The sequence below is a fragment of the Protopterus annectens genome, chromosome 12.part0 (assembly GCF_019279795.1).
Source record: "Protopterus annectens isolate FY-2018-M chromosome 12.part0, PAN1.0, whole genome shotgun sequence".
Classification (NCBI taxonomy): Eukaryota; Metazoa; Chordata; order Ceratodontiformes; family Protopteridae; genus Protopterus; species Protopterus annectens.
In genome coordinates this window covers 1527185982-1527202686 of record NC_056746.1, presented here as the reverse complement: position 1 = coordinate 1527202686, position 16705 = coordinate 1527185982, and the positions used below count along the sequence as shown (strand labels likewise).

Genomic DNA, 16705 nt, shown 5'->3' with positions numbered 1-16705 from the left:
GTCGGCAGGAGGGGACACCCAAGAGGTAGACGGGCCCGCTTCAAATGCCTCCAAGAACATGGACTCGTCCGAGGAAGACTTTGGGGCAGACCACCCACCTCTTATACGAAGCATTTCCATGATGTCTCCAAAGGAGACATCCTCAGGGGGTGATCTTGGGGAGCCTTCCCCTTCCTCAAAGTCCGTGTCTTCAGTCAAAGACTCGGGGGAGTCTATGTGCCTCCTCTTACACGTGTGCTTGCGAGGTGCTTCCTCGGGGGGGGCTGTCCGAGGAGCCCTCGCAAGCTGTGTCTAGTTCCAAAGGAACTGCTTGGGGCAATGAAGCGGGCTGTCCCAATGGCCGGGTGACGGAAGCCTGACCCAGAGCAGACAGAGTGCGGGACGGAGCCGAAGCAAGGGCCGGGGGTCCGGATGCCCTCAACAGAGCCCTCTCCACTACATCAAAAGCTGAAGGGGAGCTGGCCTCGACCAAAGGATCCGACAGTCGGCTCCCCCTCGGATCCGAGGAGTGGATCGGAGCCGGTGCCAAGCCCCTCGGATCCAAGGGACCAGTGCGCTCCGACACGGACGGCGCCGAAGGCACACTGAGTCCCTCAGATCCGAAGCTCAGACCAAGGCTCCGAGAGGTCGGATCCGACACACTCGAGGGCAGGGTCGGATCCGAAGTAGCTAGTACTGTCGGCGCCGACCCACCCCCGGCTCCGAAACTGCCCGGCTCCAAGCGCTCCGAGCCCGGGTAGTGGGTCAGAGAAGGAGCTATGGGCTTGAAAAAAGGGGTCGAGCTCCCCCCCGGGGGGGGGGGGGGAGGCAGGAGCACTCCCATCTGCATCTGGGCCTGGATGAACCTTCGCATCATCTGGTCCAGATCAGCATCAGAGAGACTATAGGTCGATCTCGATGCGGCTACCAAGGTAGGCCTTGAGTACCACCTCGATAGCCTCAAAGGAGATCGGGTCTCCTCCTCAGGCCCCGGTGAAAAAGAAGGGGACCGGAGCCAAGGAGGAGGAGAGCCAGTAGCCAAGAGAGGCCGGAGGAGAAGCCCGCTTAGCCGGCGGGGCCGAGACTGAGGTCTCGGCCCGCCGCTTGTGGTGCTTCTCTCTCTGGTCCTTCTTCCTGGCTTCCCTCTCCTCCGAACCCATAGAGGGAGTTTGAATCCTGGGAGGAGGAGGGGGAGCAGGCACAGCAGGAACCGCCGGAGCGGTAACTACCAACGGGGCGGAGGCCGAAGCCGAGTCTGGGGGCAAAAGTCCCGCCAAGACCAGCTTCGACCTCCGCTCCTTCAATGCCCTGGGGTTGAACCCTGCACAGATTCAACACCCAGAAGTGAGGTGTTCAACCCCAAGGCATCGAACGCACCGAGTGTGGCCATCAGCAGGGGATAGCTTATGGCCACACTCGGAGCATTTTGAAAATATTGCCTTCGGGGCTTCAGGCTTTTTTTTTTTTTTAAACTAAAGAAAGTTAAATTTAAATTAACTTAAATAAACCACTCACACAGAAGGCCCCAAAGAAACCACAAGCACACAGCTACGTACCAGCGAGGGGAGGGATACTAAAAGTTAACCAAATTAACCAAAAACTATCTCAGAAGAGGGAAAACCTACAACTTTCACACAAATATTACATTTCCTGACAGAAAATATATTAAGAAACACCAAAAAGCACTTAGCTGAAGGAGCTCAAAAATCCAGCTGTCACCATGAACGCGGCAAACTAGATCTGAGGTCATGTAGGGAGAGCAGGGCATTATGGGTGAGGGGAGGAACTAGGAGCTCGGATCCATAGCTGGATAAATCGGATCCATACCCACAGGTTGCTGACAAATGAATTCTCCTACTTCAGATTATTTGTTATAAAAAGATAGATGATGTTAAATGACTTGTTGATGCAAGGACAAACTGACAACACAATGTCTGAATTTTGATCACTTCCCACAGAAGAATACCAAGTATTTTTGGCATTCCAAAAATGCACAAAAACACTGAAGCCCCTCCCTTGAAGCCAATAGCAGCTGCCCATGTATCTAAAACTTATCCCTTTGCTTTTTTTGTGGACAGGAGACTTAAATCTACATATGAACATATTAAGCAGATTTTAAAATGATTCATGGGATTTTTTTGCCAGGATTAAATCTCATTTATTTGATGAAAATATAATATTTCCTACTATAGATGTGATAGATTTATTTTTTTATATTCCCATTTTGGATGGCCATGATATGTTTGTAAAGAGTTTATTATTTGACTTTTTGAACCACTAAGGACATTACTTTAATCACAGACAGTGTTGAAACTGTTTTGCAGAATAATTTTTTTTGATGGTGAAATATATAAGCAAATGAATGGCACTGCTATGGGTGCAGCTTGCATACCCATACATGATAATTTAGTGAAGCAATTATATAAGTCAGCACTAAAAATTAAAAGCACTACACCCTCACTCCCCACTGGCCCTTGTTTTCAATTATTAAGGAATTCCCAATATTATTCTAGCATGTCCAAAGGTCAGTTGTCAATCTCCTCTCCAGTCCAGCTGGTGAATCTGGGAATCTTGAGGCAATGTTACAACTGCCTCATGTACACAGACAACCCTCTCCTCCTCCCAACAAATTCCAACACATGTGAGAGATGCAACCATATAGCCAAACTGGAGGCTAAGCTCTCTCAACTCAGTACTGGCATAACCAGTCAGGAGGAGAAGGAAACCACACTCACTACAATTCCAGTCTCACATAGACCTATCACGACAGCAAACCAAACACATAATCACACAAAAACATACCCGGAGGCTCTAAATAAAGATCTGCCTAAGCAGCAGAGACCTCCAAAGCAGACACCCAGCAACCGCTACCCCAAAACAAAACACGTGCAACACATATCTCACAAAGCCAGTGTGCCGAACAGTCACAGCCCTTAAGACTAAACAACACACCTAATACACTTGTAATAGGTGACTCTATCGTCAGGCACACTGACGTCCCGCTCACCAGGCTGAACAAGGAGAGGGTCACAGTGAGCAGCCTGTCGGGCACTAGGATCCGCCACATAACACAAGCACTCAGGTCACTCCAAGGCAAGTACAAATATGACTCAGTCATTGTCCATGCTGGTGTGAATGACCTGAGACGTACCTCCCTGAACTACATGAAAAGAGACATAAAGGAGCTCTCTGAGCATGTAGCCCAGGCCGGTATGACCCTGACCTTGAGTAGCATCTTACCCTCACCAAGAATGATGCCACAATATGAAGACAAGATGATCAATTTCAACAATTGGCTTAGTACTGGTGTCATTCAAAGGGGATCCAATGCCTGTCAGCTTGGGATGATATGCTCGACAAGCCACGATGCTTCGCTAGGGACGGCTTGCACCTGTCACCCCTGGGCTTTCGGATATTGGCAAAGGCTCTTGCTACCCCCATACTGCCTTTTTTAGGCAAGGCTCAAAAGACAAACCCACCTCCATAGACAATACAAGAAACAAAAAACTAACGGTAATGCTACTCAATGCCAGAACATAGACTGGGAGCATTACTCTAGCTCCAACACCCTAGCCCAAAGGTTCCTAGAATTTATAAACTCAAATGCTATGGAACAACTTGTTACCACTCCCATAAGAGGAAAAAACATACTGGACCTGATCATCACCAACATGGGGACTCTATGCTCCAGACCAGAAGTGTATCCCTCACTGGTAAGATCAGACCATAAACTAATCTCACTGGATATTCACATCCCGACCCCACCCCCTGCCCAGAAAACCACAGTAAAAAACTTCTCTAAAGCAAATTTCACACTCCTCAAAACTGAGGTGGAATCCTTCAAAGCCCCTGGGCCTGTGGAAAATACGGCCCAGACCGCAGAATCCTTTATAAACGCATTCTATGAACACCTTCAGGAATGCATGGATCATGCGATCCCAAATAAAAGCAAAACCCAATCCTCCAAAGGCAGACGTCCTGTCTGGTGGACCCCAGCCATAAACAAACTATACAATAGAAGGAGGAAGCTACTAAATGATAGAGCAAAATCCCAAAAAGGGAAGGCATCACTGATCAGTATTAGCAACAAACTACGGGCACTCATAAAATTGTCTAAGGCCAGCTTCGAGAGAAAAATTGCACAAGACACTAAGGATAATCACAAGGCTTTCTTTAGTTATGTTAGGAACCTGGGTGGGAATTCCCAGATATGCTCAGAATTAGTCCAAAATGACAAAAAATACATTGAACCCACAGACATTGCCAACATCTTAGCTGACAGGTTCAGCGCAAACTTCTCCCCCCCTCCCCACCAAAAGGGCAAATATCTATCCCAGCAGAGTGCTGCCCCCCTGACATCTCAGATGCTCAGGTAAGAGCCGCCCTCTCCAAAGCAAAAAACACAGCATCAATGAGACCAGACGGTGTCCCAGGCTACGTCCTACATGAACTCCAAGAAGAGCTAAACCCAAACATAAAACTACTGTTCAATCTCAGCCTTACTACAGGATATGTGCCCAAAGAGTGGTGTACAGCAACAGTGGTCCCTCTCCATAAAGATGGTGCCTCAACGGATCCTGGAAACTATTGCCCCATAAGCCTGACTAGCTTGGTCTGCAAAGCTATGGAAAGGATCATCATGGACCTCATAAATAAAGATATTGGGGACCTACAGACACTGAATCCTACCCAGTTCGACTTTGTTAAGGGCAGATCCTGCCTCTTAAACCTGGTTGATTTATTTGAAACAGTCACCAAGGCCATTGACGAGGGGAAGGTGGTCCACACAGCCTACCTGGACCTCGCAAAAGCCTTCGATACAATACCCCACTCGGGCATTATAGATAAGCTCACCAGCTTAAATATAAACCCCTATGTCACTAGATGGATTGCAAACTGGCTCAAGGACAGAACCCACATGGTTAGAATTGCTGGAGCCATGTCAGACTCCAAACCAGTTACAAGTGGTGTCCCACAAGGCTCAGTCCTGGGACCTCTCTTGTTCGGTATATATTTCTTGGAGGTACAGGCCAACACGGAAGGACTGTGGCTGACCAAGTTCGCAGATGACTGCAAACTGGGCGCCATAATCGACTCTCCAGCCGACACAAGCATCCTCCAAAAGGGCCTCATAGAAACAGACAACTGGTGCCAGAGCCATGGCCTCAAGCTGAATGCCAAAAAGTGAATAGTCATCCCCTTTGGCAAAAACAAAGTGCCCACAAATTACCACATAGGTGGTAATCCATTAAGTACAGAAGAAGTAATTAGGGACCTGGGGACCTAAGTTGATAGCAATCTCTCATTTGACAACCACGTAGCCAAAGTGGTTAGAAAAACATTTTATATAGCCCACCTAATCATGAAGGGATTCACATCTAGATCAGGGGAGGTCCTCATGCCCTCTTTACTCATCCCTCATCAGGCCCATAATTGAGTACAATGCCCCTTTTGGGATGTACCTTACCAGACACCTGCAGCAACTGGAAAGACCCCAAAAGTACCTCACCAAGAGGATCAAAGGGCTCAAATAGATGCCATATGCTGCCCGGTTAAAGAAACTCCAGCTCTACTCAGTGGCATACCGCCTGTTCAGAGGCGATCTGTGCCTGACGTATAAAGCCATGTCCAACCCAGAATTAATGGACATGCTGCACCTCAGAAAATCCAAATCATCCCATTGAGCTACGCGCTCGAGAGACTTGAGCCTCAGCACTGAAATAAATAGGACATGCTGGAGGGACAGATTCATAACCCAGAGGCTCCCTTCACTCTGGAATAAAATCCCAGTCCAGGTTAGACAGAGTCCCTCATTGACTCTCTTCAAGAGGAATCTTGATGAGTGGATGGGAGATCGTAGGTTTACCCCGGGTATCACTTCTATGTCACTGTTAGACAGAGGCACAGTATACTAACCTCGAAAAAGGGCATAGCAAAATAAATTTAAAATGGGTGGCGAAAGCCAAACACATTCTGGCTAGCCTTATAAATGCCCTAGGGCAGATAGCCTAGTATGAACATGAACCTATGAACCTATATGTGAGAAAGGAAATATATACTTTTTCTTCCATGTTTTGGGGCTACTGCCACTTATATCTTAGGTTCCTGGATGCTATTTTTATACTGAGGCTGGGGAGGTTTGTACATGTATGAATTTTTTTGAGTTTTCTAACATTACAACCCCCTTTCTTAAGTTTGCTCATGATAAGATTAATTATTTGGATGTCCCTTTGTTTAAACATTTGGAAAATTTTCAACCACTATATACAGAATGAAAAAGTACAGTTTTGTACCTACCATAAATGTAGATGTTCGAGGATCCACATTGCTGCAGTCCTAACTATTGGGTAGTCCGCTGTCCAGTCGGCCCGAATACCAAAGTATATGGCTGACGTCGGTCAGGGCGCATTAGACTGACGTCAGTACGTCAGGGTACTAATGCGCATGACCGACGTCATATCCTCAGTCTTTTCTTGCCCCAGATGTCAGAAGACCCTGAAAAGCTAAGGCCAAAACCAAAAATTCCAAACATACCTGCACCAAAAATATGTACAATATATACAAAATTACCAGAATATAACCTCACCTACACAACCACCCTTAAACACAGAGGGAAGGAGGGAGGGTAAATTGGACTGCAGCAATGTGGATCCTCGAACATCTACATTTATGGTAGGTACAAAACTGTACTATGTTCTTCATTCCACATTGCTGCAGTCCTAACTATTGGGTAGAATCCCAAAGCAGAGGTAAGGGAGGCTGGCAAATCATAAGGAAGCAGGAACTGACAACATGCCTTGCAAAATAGCTGTGGCAAAACCAGCCCTAGACTTAGAGTAGAGAGGAAGGTGATAATGCTTAGAGAAAGTATGCACTGAACTCCAAGTAGCTGCCTCCAAAATATCCTTAGTGGCCACCCCTTAGAAATGCTGTAGAAGTGGCAGTAGCCCTAGTGGAATGAGGCCTAATTCCAGCTGGAATCTCCTTGCCATGATGGGAATAACAAAATGCAATGCAAAACCCAATCCACCTAGAAATAGTTTGTTTTGACACAGGCTTGCCCTGCGAACCCAAAGCAAAAGAAACAAACAACTGCTGAGACTGCCTAAAATCCTTAGTCCTGCTCAAATAATAACGCAATTGCCTGTGTACATCTAAAGTGTGCAAAATCTTTTCCCCTTTATTTTGGGGATCTGCATAAAAAGTAGGCAAATGAATAGTGTGGTTTAAAGCCACACTAGAAACCACCTTAGGCATAAAGGAAGGATTAGTACGTAAAGATACCCTATCCTTATGAAAAATCAAAAAAAGCTCTACCGCCATAAGGGCCTGCAACTCAGAAACCCTTCTTGCAGAAGTAATGGCCAACAAAAATACAGTCTTCCATGACAAATATTTCAATTCAGCAGTAGCCGCAGGCTCAAAAGGTTGTAGAGTAAGTTTCTCCAACACAAAATTGAGATCCCAAGCAGGAGTAGGAGCTCTACGTGGGGGTCTTATATTCTTTGCCCCTCTAAGAAATTGCTTGAACAAAGGATGCGAAAACAATGGTGGGTCACAATCATAGTGAGCTGAAATTGCTGCAGCATGAATCTTAATGGAAGAGAAAGACAAACCTTTGTCCAATAACTCAGTAAGATATTGAAGAGCCACACTCAAATTAGGCTCAGAAATCTCCAAATTGTTTGCTGCACTCCAAAATAAAAATCTCTTCCATTTTTCTGCGTACACTTTCCTTGTACTAGGTCTTCTGGCTTCCATAATCACATTTAAAACTTGTTGAGGAAGTTGAGACCTGCTGTCTTTCAAAACAGAATATGCCAGGCTGTTAGATGAAGAGATTGAAGCTTGACATTGAGCAGGTGACCGTCCCTCTGAGACAACAGGTGTGGAATCAAGGGTAAAGGCCATGGAGGCTTCCTTACCAGACTCCTCAGTAATGGGTACCAGTGCTGCCGAGGCCAATCTGGAGCTATTAAAATCATCCTTGGCTTGTCTTGTCTGACCTTTAGAAGCACCTTTGGGAGAAGAGGCAGAGGTGGAAAAGCATACACATGAAGATTTTTCCAACTGAAAGAAAGAGCATCCACTTTCCAAGCTGTGTGATGAAACCTCTTTGTGCAAAACTTTGGCAGCTGGTGGTTTAGTGGAGAAGCGAACAGATCTATGTCTGGAGTTCCCCATGACACTGTCAATTTTGAAATACATGAAGATCCAGTTTCCACTCGTGGGGATCCATGATTTGTCTGCTTAACACATCTGCTAAGGAGTTCTGTGCTCCCGGCAGAAACCTTGCCTGAAGAGTTAGTTGCAAACTGAGCGCAGTCTCCCATAAAATCATTGCTTGCCTGCACAATGGGTAAGAATGTGTTCCCCTTGTTTGTTGATGTACCACATGACAGTTGTGTTGTCTGTTAGAATCAACACCTGCCCTGGAAGAAGTAACTCCTTGAAAGCCATTAATGCAAACTGGACTGCTAACATCTCTTTCATGTTGATATGTAGATGCTGTAGTCTGGCAGGCCACTTGTCTTGTATCCACTTTCCATTTAGATGAGCTCCCCAAGCAATGTCTGAGGCATCTGTCGTTAGAATCTGACTCGCCTCTGGCCGGGTCACAGAGAGTCCCTTGTTTAGGTGACATTCCTGAGCCCACCACAAAAATTCCTTTTGAATGCAAGGTATTATTTGAATGACAGTGTCCAAATCCTGGCAGTGCTGTGTCCATACATTTTGAGATACCATTGCAGCTTCCTCATATGCAGTTTGGCATTGGGAAGCACCAGAATACAAGATGCCATGAACCCTAAGGCTTGAAGGACTGTCCTTGCAGTCAGCCCGGACTGAAGAGATAGTTGATGGAAGTAACTGGAAAGATTCTTTTGTTTGTCCGGGGTTAAAAGGCCATCTGGGCTGCTGTATTCAGTCTCACACCCAGAAAGCACATGTCTTGAGAGGGTACTAGACTGGACTTTATTTCGTTCACAGAATACCCTAGGCATCTTAGCACTGCTATGACATAATCCAAATGCTGTAGAAGGTCTTCCTTTTCTTGAGCTAGAATCAGGCAGTCGTCCAAGTAAGGATAGATTTGAATTCCTTTTAGCCTGAAGTAAGCTATCACTGGAGCCAGAACCTTTGTGAATACTCTGGGTGCAGTGGATAAGCCAAAGGGCAATGCAGAGAACTGATAATGAGAATTTCCAGCTCGAAAACGCAGATACTTCCTGCAACTTAGTCTTATAGGCACATGAAGGTAAGCTTCCTTGAGATCTAAAGTTACCATCCAGTGATCCTTGCCCAGCAGAGGTAAAAGCTGTTGTAACGTCAACATTTTGAACTTGGGAATGTCCAGATAAGTGTTGAGGATAGATAAATCCAAAATTGGCCTCCACGTGTTCCCCTTCTTTGGTACTAGGAACAGGCGAGAATAAAATCCTAGGCCCCTTTCTGGCACAGGAACTGGCTGAATGGCCCCTATGTGGAGCAACAGAGAAATTTGCTTGTGAGCCTCTTGTCTTTGTAGAGGAGGAATGTCTGGCATGCCTTTGAAAGGAGGCATGGTATGGAAATAAAACCTGTAACCGTGGTGAATGATATCCAGAACCCATCTGTCTTGGGTAATTAAATCCCAATTTTCTTTGAAAAGAGACAGCCTTCCTCCCAAAGGTGCTGCCAGGCGAGAATGTACTGGCAGCTGAAAAGGCAGGTCATTGGGTCTGCTTACGAAAGGACTGACCCCTGCCCTCACCAGAAGTCTGAGCAGGGGAACTCCCTGTCCTAGGCCTAAAAGAACCTTGAGCTCTGCCCCTACCACGTCTAGACCTACCCCTAGACTGGGAATCATAAGCAGGATAAGTCCATCCCTTAGTAGGCCAATTTCTACTAAACTTCGGAGGCTGCACCTGCAAAAAATCCTTAACAGTTTGCATAGACTTAGCCTTGTCCTCCATTTTCTTTAAGACTGCTTCCACAGGCGAACCAAACAACACATCAGACTGCAAAGGAGCATCCAAAATCCTTGTTTTAACATGCTCAGCTAAATTCTGATCTCTCAACCAGGCATGCCTACGAAGAACAGAACCAGTGGCAGCCACCCTCGAGGAGGCCTGCACAGCATCAAAACCACATTGCAAGGAATGTTTACCCACCTGTTCAGACACATGAACTAAATCCTGCAACTCTTTACACTCAATACCTTCTGCCAGAGCATCCACCTTAGATTTCAATTGTGAAAGGAGATAATTCTGATATTTTAACATGTGAAACTGACAATTCAACGCCCTCATGGCTAAAGTGGAAGAAGTATACACTTTCTTTCCCCATCTATCCAAAGCCCTTGCCTCTTTATCAGGAGGAACAGGATTTTTAACAACAGAGGCCTTCACACCTTTAGGCCCCTGAGAGACAGTTTCGGGTCTGCCCTAGGACTCTTAAAAAGATACTTATGAGCTTCAGGCACCCTATAGTACCTATCCAGTTTAACTGGGGCAGGAGGCAAAGAATCAGGATTGAGGGAAGCCTCTGCAAACACATCTTCCACCACATTCAGAACAGGAGGTATAGCTAAAGGCCTATGCTGGGGTAAAACAAGAATTCCTAAGCCTCTTCCTGGAATCAGAGAAATCTTGACCTTCCCATTTAAAATGCTCCCTCATGGAATGCAGAGTCTCTGAAAATGAAAAATCCTCAGGAGGAGAAGCTGAAGGAGTAGAATCATCCACATCAGAATCAGAATAAGGAGGATACTCCTGCAAGTCTTCAGCCGAAGACTCAGAAGCCTCGAACATTGCTCAAAACTCTCAAACTCAGGTTCCACCCTAGGCCTCTTATCAGGGGGGGGCATAGAACCTCTAATCATAGTAATCAAATCCTCTGCCATTTTAAGCATATGTTTCTTAGGCAAAGACCCTGAAGCACTAGGAGAAACACCCACTGGAGTTAAACTTGGCCTGCCTCTCAAAGAAGCCTTGCAAACAGAAGGGAGGCTCTAACCACCTTAGGAAGAGAGGGAAGAACAGCCACCTGAGAAGCCCCCTCAGCCTGGCCTACTCCCTGCGAGGATACATCCTGTAACAGTAAAGTCTCTCCCTGAGACTCCAAAGAAACACCTGGCAAAACCTCCGGCTCCACTGAGCCTTCTAAAGATCCGTCGTCTGGGACTGTCGGTTCTTCCACTCTAGGTTTTGCTGCTTTGTCCTTGTGCTTTTGGCGAAGCGGGCCGGAGCCTCCGGCGGCATTTTATAATTACAACGCTTCCCAAACACTAACCTGGCACAGTCTAACCTTCTCTTAATAGTGCGTTTGTTAAATCTAGCACAAGAGCGGCATCCAACAACGTCGTGCTCAGGCCCTAAACAAGGTATACACAAAGTATGGTAATCCCTATGAGGTATCTGTTTCCCACAAGAAATACAGTTATTCACTTTTTCTGACATCCGGTTAAATACTGAGGCAAGAAAAAACCAAAATATTCCCCAACGGGGTACTTAGCCAACTTTGATTCGGTCTGAAACTCTGACTTCAGAAACTTTCAGAACGCCAACCTGCACTCGCAAAATTGCTTCTGCATCAGACCATGCGGCAAAAAAGACTGAGGATATGACGTCGGTCATGCGCATTAGTACCCTGACGTACTGACGTCAGTCTAATGCGCCCTGACCGACGTCAGCCATATACTTTGGTATTCGGGCCGACTGGACAGCGGACTACCCAATAGTTAGGACTGCAGCAATGTGGAATGAAGAACATCATAACAGCTTTTTATTTTAAAATCTTTCATCCTTTGAAAACTAAGATGGATATTGTGAAAAGGGCAATTTATCAGATTTTCAAGGATAACTTCAGAAGACTCTTATTTTGTAAATAAAGGTAATAAGTTAGTGGATATGTTTACTGAAAGGGGGTACCCTATTGATTTTGTTCTAGATATTTTAACCAAATTTAAACATAGGAAAAATAATGCTTTTTAACCCATTTTGGGTAAGAGTTCAGGAACAGTGAGAACATTAAAATCTGCAAGAACAGAACGACAATTTTACTCAAGCCTTTATTTTACAATATGGTCCTTTGAATGATGCAGTTATTAATATAATTAGGAATAATTGGAACATTATGAGGGGGGTTTGATTCCAACAAGTTTGCATTTCCTCCTTGTGTTGTTTATAAAACAGCTGTCAATATTAAAAATTTATTGAAGAGGAATATTACAAGTAGGACAGGAAATTAACACACATGTAATATGGTTATTGTCAGCAATGTGTCTATATTTGCACAGAAACCACAACTGTAATATACTCAAGTGGTCAGTGGGAATTGTCAAACCAAAGGAATAGTTTATGTGGCACTTTGTTCAAAATGTAAATATTTTTACATTGGGAAAACTGAGAGGTCGTTATGCATAAGGATATACGAGCACTGTCAGGATATTAAGAATAAAAACACTAGTAATGCCCTATTTAATCATACCACATCTTGTGAAGCCTTTAACAATTTTATATTTGCTATCCTTGAAGTTGTTCACAAAGATGTCAGAGTTGGTTGCTATGACAACACTTTTAAATACAGTGAAGAGCTCTGGCAGTTAAAATTAAATACCCTTGAACAGCCAGGGCTTAATAAAATGGTTTCTTTATTACCTGTATTAAATATGGAGAACTAAATTATGGCAGTTTGAATGAATTAATTTTTTACCCTTCATTATTTTTTGTATGTACATATTTTATTGATTAACTTATGTATTACTTTATTTTCAGAGTTTTTATCAAGTTTTTTTTTTTTTTTTTTTTTTGCATTTAAATGTGTATATACCTTTAATATGTTAATGAGAGTTATTTTGGTAAATATGTCTTTAGATATGCTAGGTATGGCTTTGTATTTTAGTTCTGATAAAGTCTTGTACAACTTAAAGATGAAAACACTTAACACAATGTATTAAAATTTAATTTTGGGTTACTACACGTTTTTCAGTGGTGATCTTTTTCTGCTAAAGGTGGCCCTTGTAAACTTATGAGTCAGTGAAGTGCATTTTCTTTGGTTACTATTTTTATTCCCAAAGCAAACTTATGAGAATTTTTTTTTCAGATAGATAACTGATGAAGGTGTGATGGGAAAAAAGAGGTAACTGGGAATATGTTTTGAGAATGTAACAAACTTGCAGATTTTAAAAATTACCTACCAAGTATTTTGCCAGAAATATTATGGGAGTAGAAGCTTGTAAATAACTAAATGATTCTTTTGAGATCAGATATAGGGCCTGAACTGCCTACACATAGTAAGGTCTTGTTAAGTTAAATGCTACTGGCTATTAAAAAATCAACTACTAGAAAATGGAAACCAAAACCTAAGCCAACTCCACCTGAAGTAATGAGTGTCGTGAAATAAATAAAAGAATTGGTGCTGGGATCTTTACAAAAGGGAAGGTGAAAAATTACATAGAAGTAAATGGATTTGTGGAAACAATATATGCAGGATAATGCTCTAGTGAAGGAGTGAACTTTCAAAGAAGTCATAACTTGAGTGATTTATGCAATGCTGGAGTATATGATAATTGGTAAAGTAGAAAACATATGTATAATGCAGGAAAGTAATGAAAACATTTTGTACAACTTTTCGTTTTTATAACTGTGTGTACACCCATATCATTGTTAAAATTCTGTGAATTTAATAAAGGCATACAAAAAAAACTGAAGTACAGCACACAAGTTTCCATATGCCCATGAAGGAACAGTAGGTCTGACTACCCTTGAGGGACTGTGCTGCCTTGATGTCAACCTTCAAAAAATAATTAACAATTTTGGATGACCCAAGACTTGTATAATAACACAGTCTACTGTCCTGATTTTTCCCTTCCTCATTACTGTATTTTTAAACTTTTTTTTTCTAAAATGCTGCCATCAAACACTATTATATCAACAGTGTACAGCCTGACAAGGCAAAAGGAGTAGAAGAAAAAAGAAAAGTGTTGCATTTCACCTTTAAGCACAACACATGTTTTTTCTGAAAGTTTAAGGATATATTATGATGCGAGTTCACATGGGTACCCTTCAGCTAGTATATACCATCATCATCTTTCAGGAAAGGAACTGTGGTTCTCTGAAGAAAACTTAGGCAAAATGATGAAACGATCTCTTAAATATAGCAGCATGATGATTAAGACAATGGACAGCAAAATGAAAAGTGAAAGGGATGGGTAAAAATCTGAAGTGAAAGATATAAACATAACTAAACTTGTCCGATGTAGGCAAAGCTCATGTGGAAGGGAACATAAAGGACTGACCCTTATACACAAGCATAACCTGATACTAGACAGAGTTACCTGCAAATGTGTATCTACTAGAAAAGTTGACTGAAGAGATCAACATAGGTGGTGCCAGACCTACAGATGATACCTGCTACATGAGTACCCTTTAAGGAAAGATCAAACAAACACTGCCCTTTAAAAAGCAAGTCACTAAAGCGCCTTAATACTCCCATGAATGAAGATACATTTTAGCTACATGTGCATTAAAGGCAGTTGCAAAAGACTCATCATGGTTACAAACAAAACAGAACTGGAACAATGTCACTCCAGAGTAAAAAAAAAAAAAAAAAAATGCTGGGATTGTAAACAAACTGCTTAGTAGGCAAAACCATGTAGTAAGCAAGCTTGTCCTAGTCATGTACAAAGGACTGCCATCCACTGCAGTTCTGCACGATGAGGCAGCAATAATTCATGCTATACTTAAATGCAATACTCATGGAGTAAAGATTATGCTGATGTGGCCTGTTAATACCTGGGTGTACTGCTTAGTTAGGATACTTTCATAGTGCAGAAGGCACCCAACTCCATGTTATGCAAGTTACTCTAAAAAGCAGCAAATACGTTTACTTATGAAAGTCAATTGGGGATATCTGTGCAGGAAAGCAGAGCAGCATTATTGTGCACCTGTTGTTGATCGGGGTAAGTGGTAGTGAATATGTGTATGGGAGTCCATGGGTGTGTGTGTGTGCGCGCGCGCGCATGAATACAAGGACAGTCTGCAAGTCAGTCTTGTAGTATCTGTATCTTGATATGAATACTTTGTGTGTGTGTGTGTGTGTTTGTGTATGTGAGACAACTGATGCCTGATTTGAACTGTGGCTGATTTGAATAGAGAGATCATGGCTGCAGGGTAGGCATGCACTTGGATGTGTGTATCTTTGCCTGTGGGTGTGTATGATCTGTGTCTTTCTGTGATTGTGCATGAGTATCAGTTTCTGTGAAAGGTGCATGCCTGTGTGTATATGTGCAGTCTATGTTATCACACAGGGTGGCTGAGTAGAGTACAGCCACAACCTGTAGTGTGGCTCCACTCCACTTAGTCTTCCCTGTCAAACATCTGTGGTAGGTGTGGAATGACAGTATATATGTCCATCTATTTGTAGATATATTTATATGTGAGTCCGTAGCTGTGAGTGAGTAAGCATGTGTGTGTGTGTGTGAGAGAGTGACTATGTCCATGTGTGTTGGTGTGTGTGAGACAGGAGGAGGAGAAATATGGTCTTGCATGTACTCTGCTAGGACCTACAATGCTCTGTAGTACAAGCTGGCATGGCGGTCAGCTGAGAAGTGCAAAACTAAACTGTTGAGTGATTCATAGTCATGCAAATTACCACAAAACAAGATGCTGCACTTGTGGGAATTTGCAGGACTATGATTCCCTAAACAGTGCAGTAGTGTAAATTAGCTTTGCCAGTGCAGAGGAAGATGTGCTGCTGCACTGTTATCTGTGAATACTTGCCACAGTAACTTTTCTTGAAGAAATACACCAGCTTCTGAAAATTTACAGGCTATGCATAGTACAGCAAACACTCTGGTCTGTAACTTGTACACTTCAGCATAACTGGTGCTGATCATTTACTATACTAAAGACTTTACATGCTACTTCCAAAGAAATAAAGAACTTACTTTGGAGTCATGAAAGAAATCCTGTCAGTTCCATCAGCTGAAGCAATGGGTGCATCACCTGGTATGTTAAAGAAGATTAAATAGAATGCGATAAAGTGGACTGCGAGTCCCAACAAAACCACTGGGTTCCTGCCATAGCGATTCCATTTGTCCAGCAATCCAAAGAGTCCTCCACCTATCAAACATTATAAAGAAAGAAAAAATGCACTGATTAGCAAAGGAAGAAACAGAAATGCTTTATGAAACATTACCTTTCCATCTTACACAAGTTTGACTATGCCTACCCTTTCAGTCTAGGCAACATGAAGATGCCACTGGTGATACCACATCGGCCTGCCCTTTCTTTAGGGAAAAAAGAAAGTTGCATCCGATATGTTATCATTTTCTGCTAGGGAACCTAAAAACTGGATGATGACTTTCTTCTCCACAAAGCCCATTTAATCAAAAAAATACAATGAAGGCCACTTTCAGTGAATCTTACTTTGCCTCTTACTACTTTTGTGTGACCATCAGGGTTGCCACCTTTTGTTGTGGCTAAAATCGGAGTAATGCCACACCTTTTGCATCACCTGCAACTCTGCCCATTCCTGCCCTCTCTCCCACCCACATCCCACCCATTTTGTGATGTCACTATGCCATCACTTGATGGGGAACGCCTTCTTTTTCCATTCCTGATGCCTGCTTTCGGCCGAATTACTATGCTTTTCTGCAAAAAAGCATTGTAAATCAGCAGATTTAACAAACTCAGATACTCAGTTCCCTTTTTTGAAACAGAATACTGGAGTTTGTACAGTGTTT

General features: G+C 43.4%; 1 protein-coding gene across 3 annotated transcripts in view; it reads right to left on the bottom strand.

Moving 5' to 3' along the window:
- Positions 1-16705, bottom strand: part of MFSD11 (major facilitator superfamily domain containing 11) — a 2028489-nt gene that overhangs the window by 439448 nt on the left and 1572336 nt on the right. For all 3 annotated transcript variants that reach the window (XM_044090491.1, XM_044090492.1, XM_044090493.1), the window contains exon 12: positions 15908-16082. In XM_044090491.1, coding sequence (XP_043946426.1) covers positions 15908-16082 — 175 coding nt within the window. The remainder of the gene's footprint in view (positions 1-15907; positions 16083-16705) is intronic.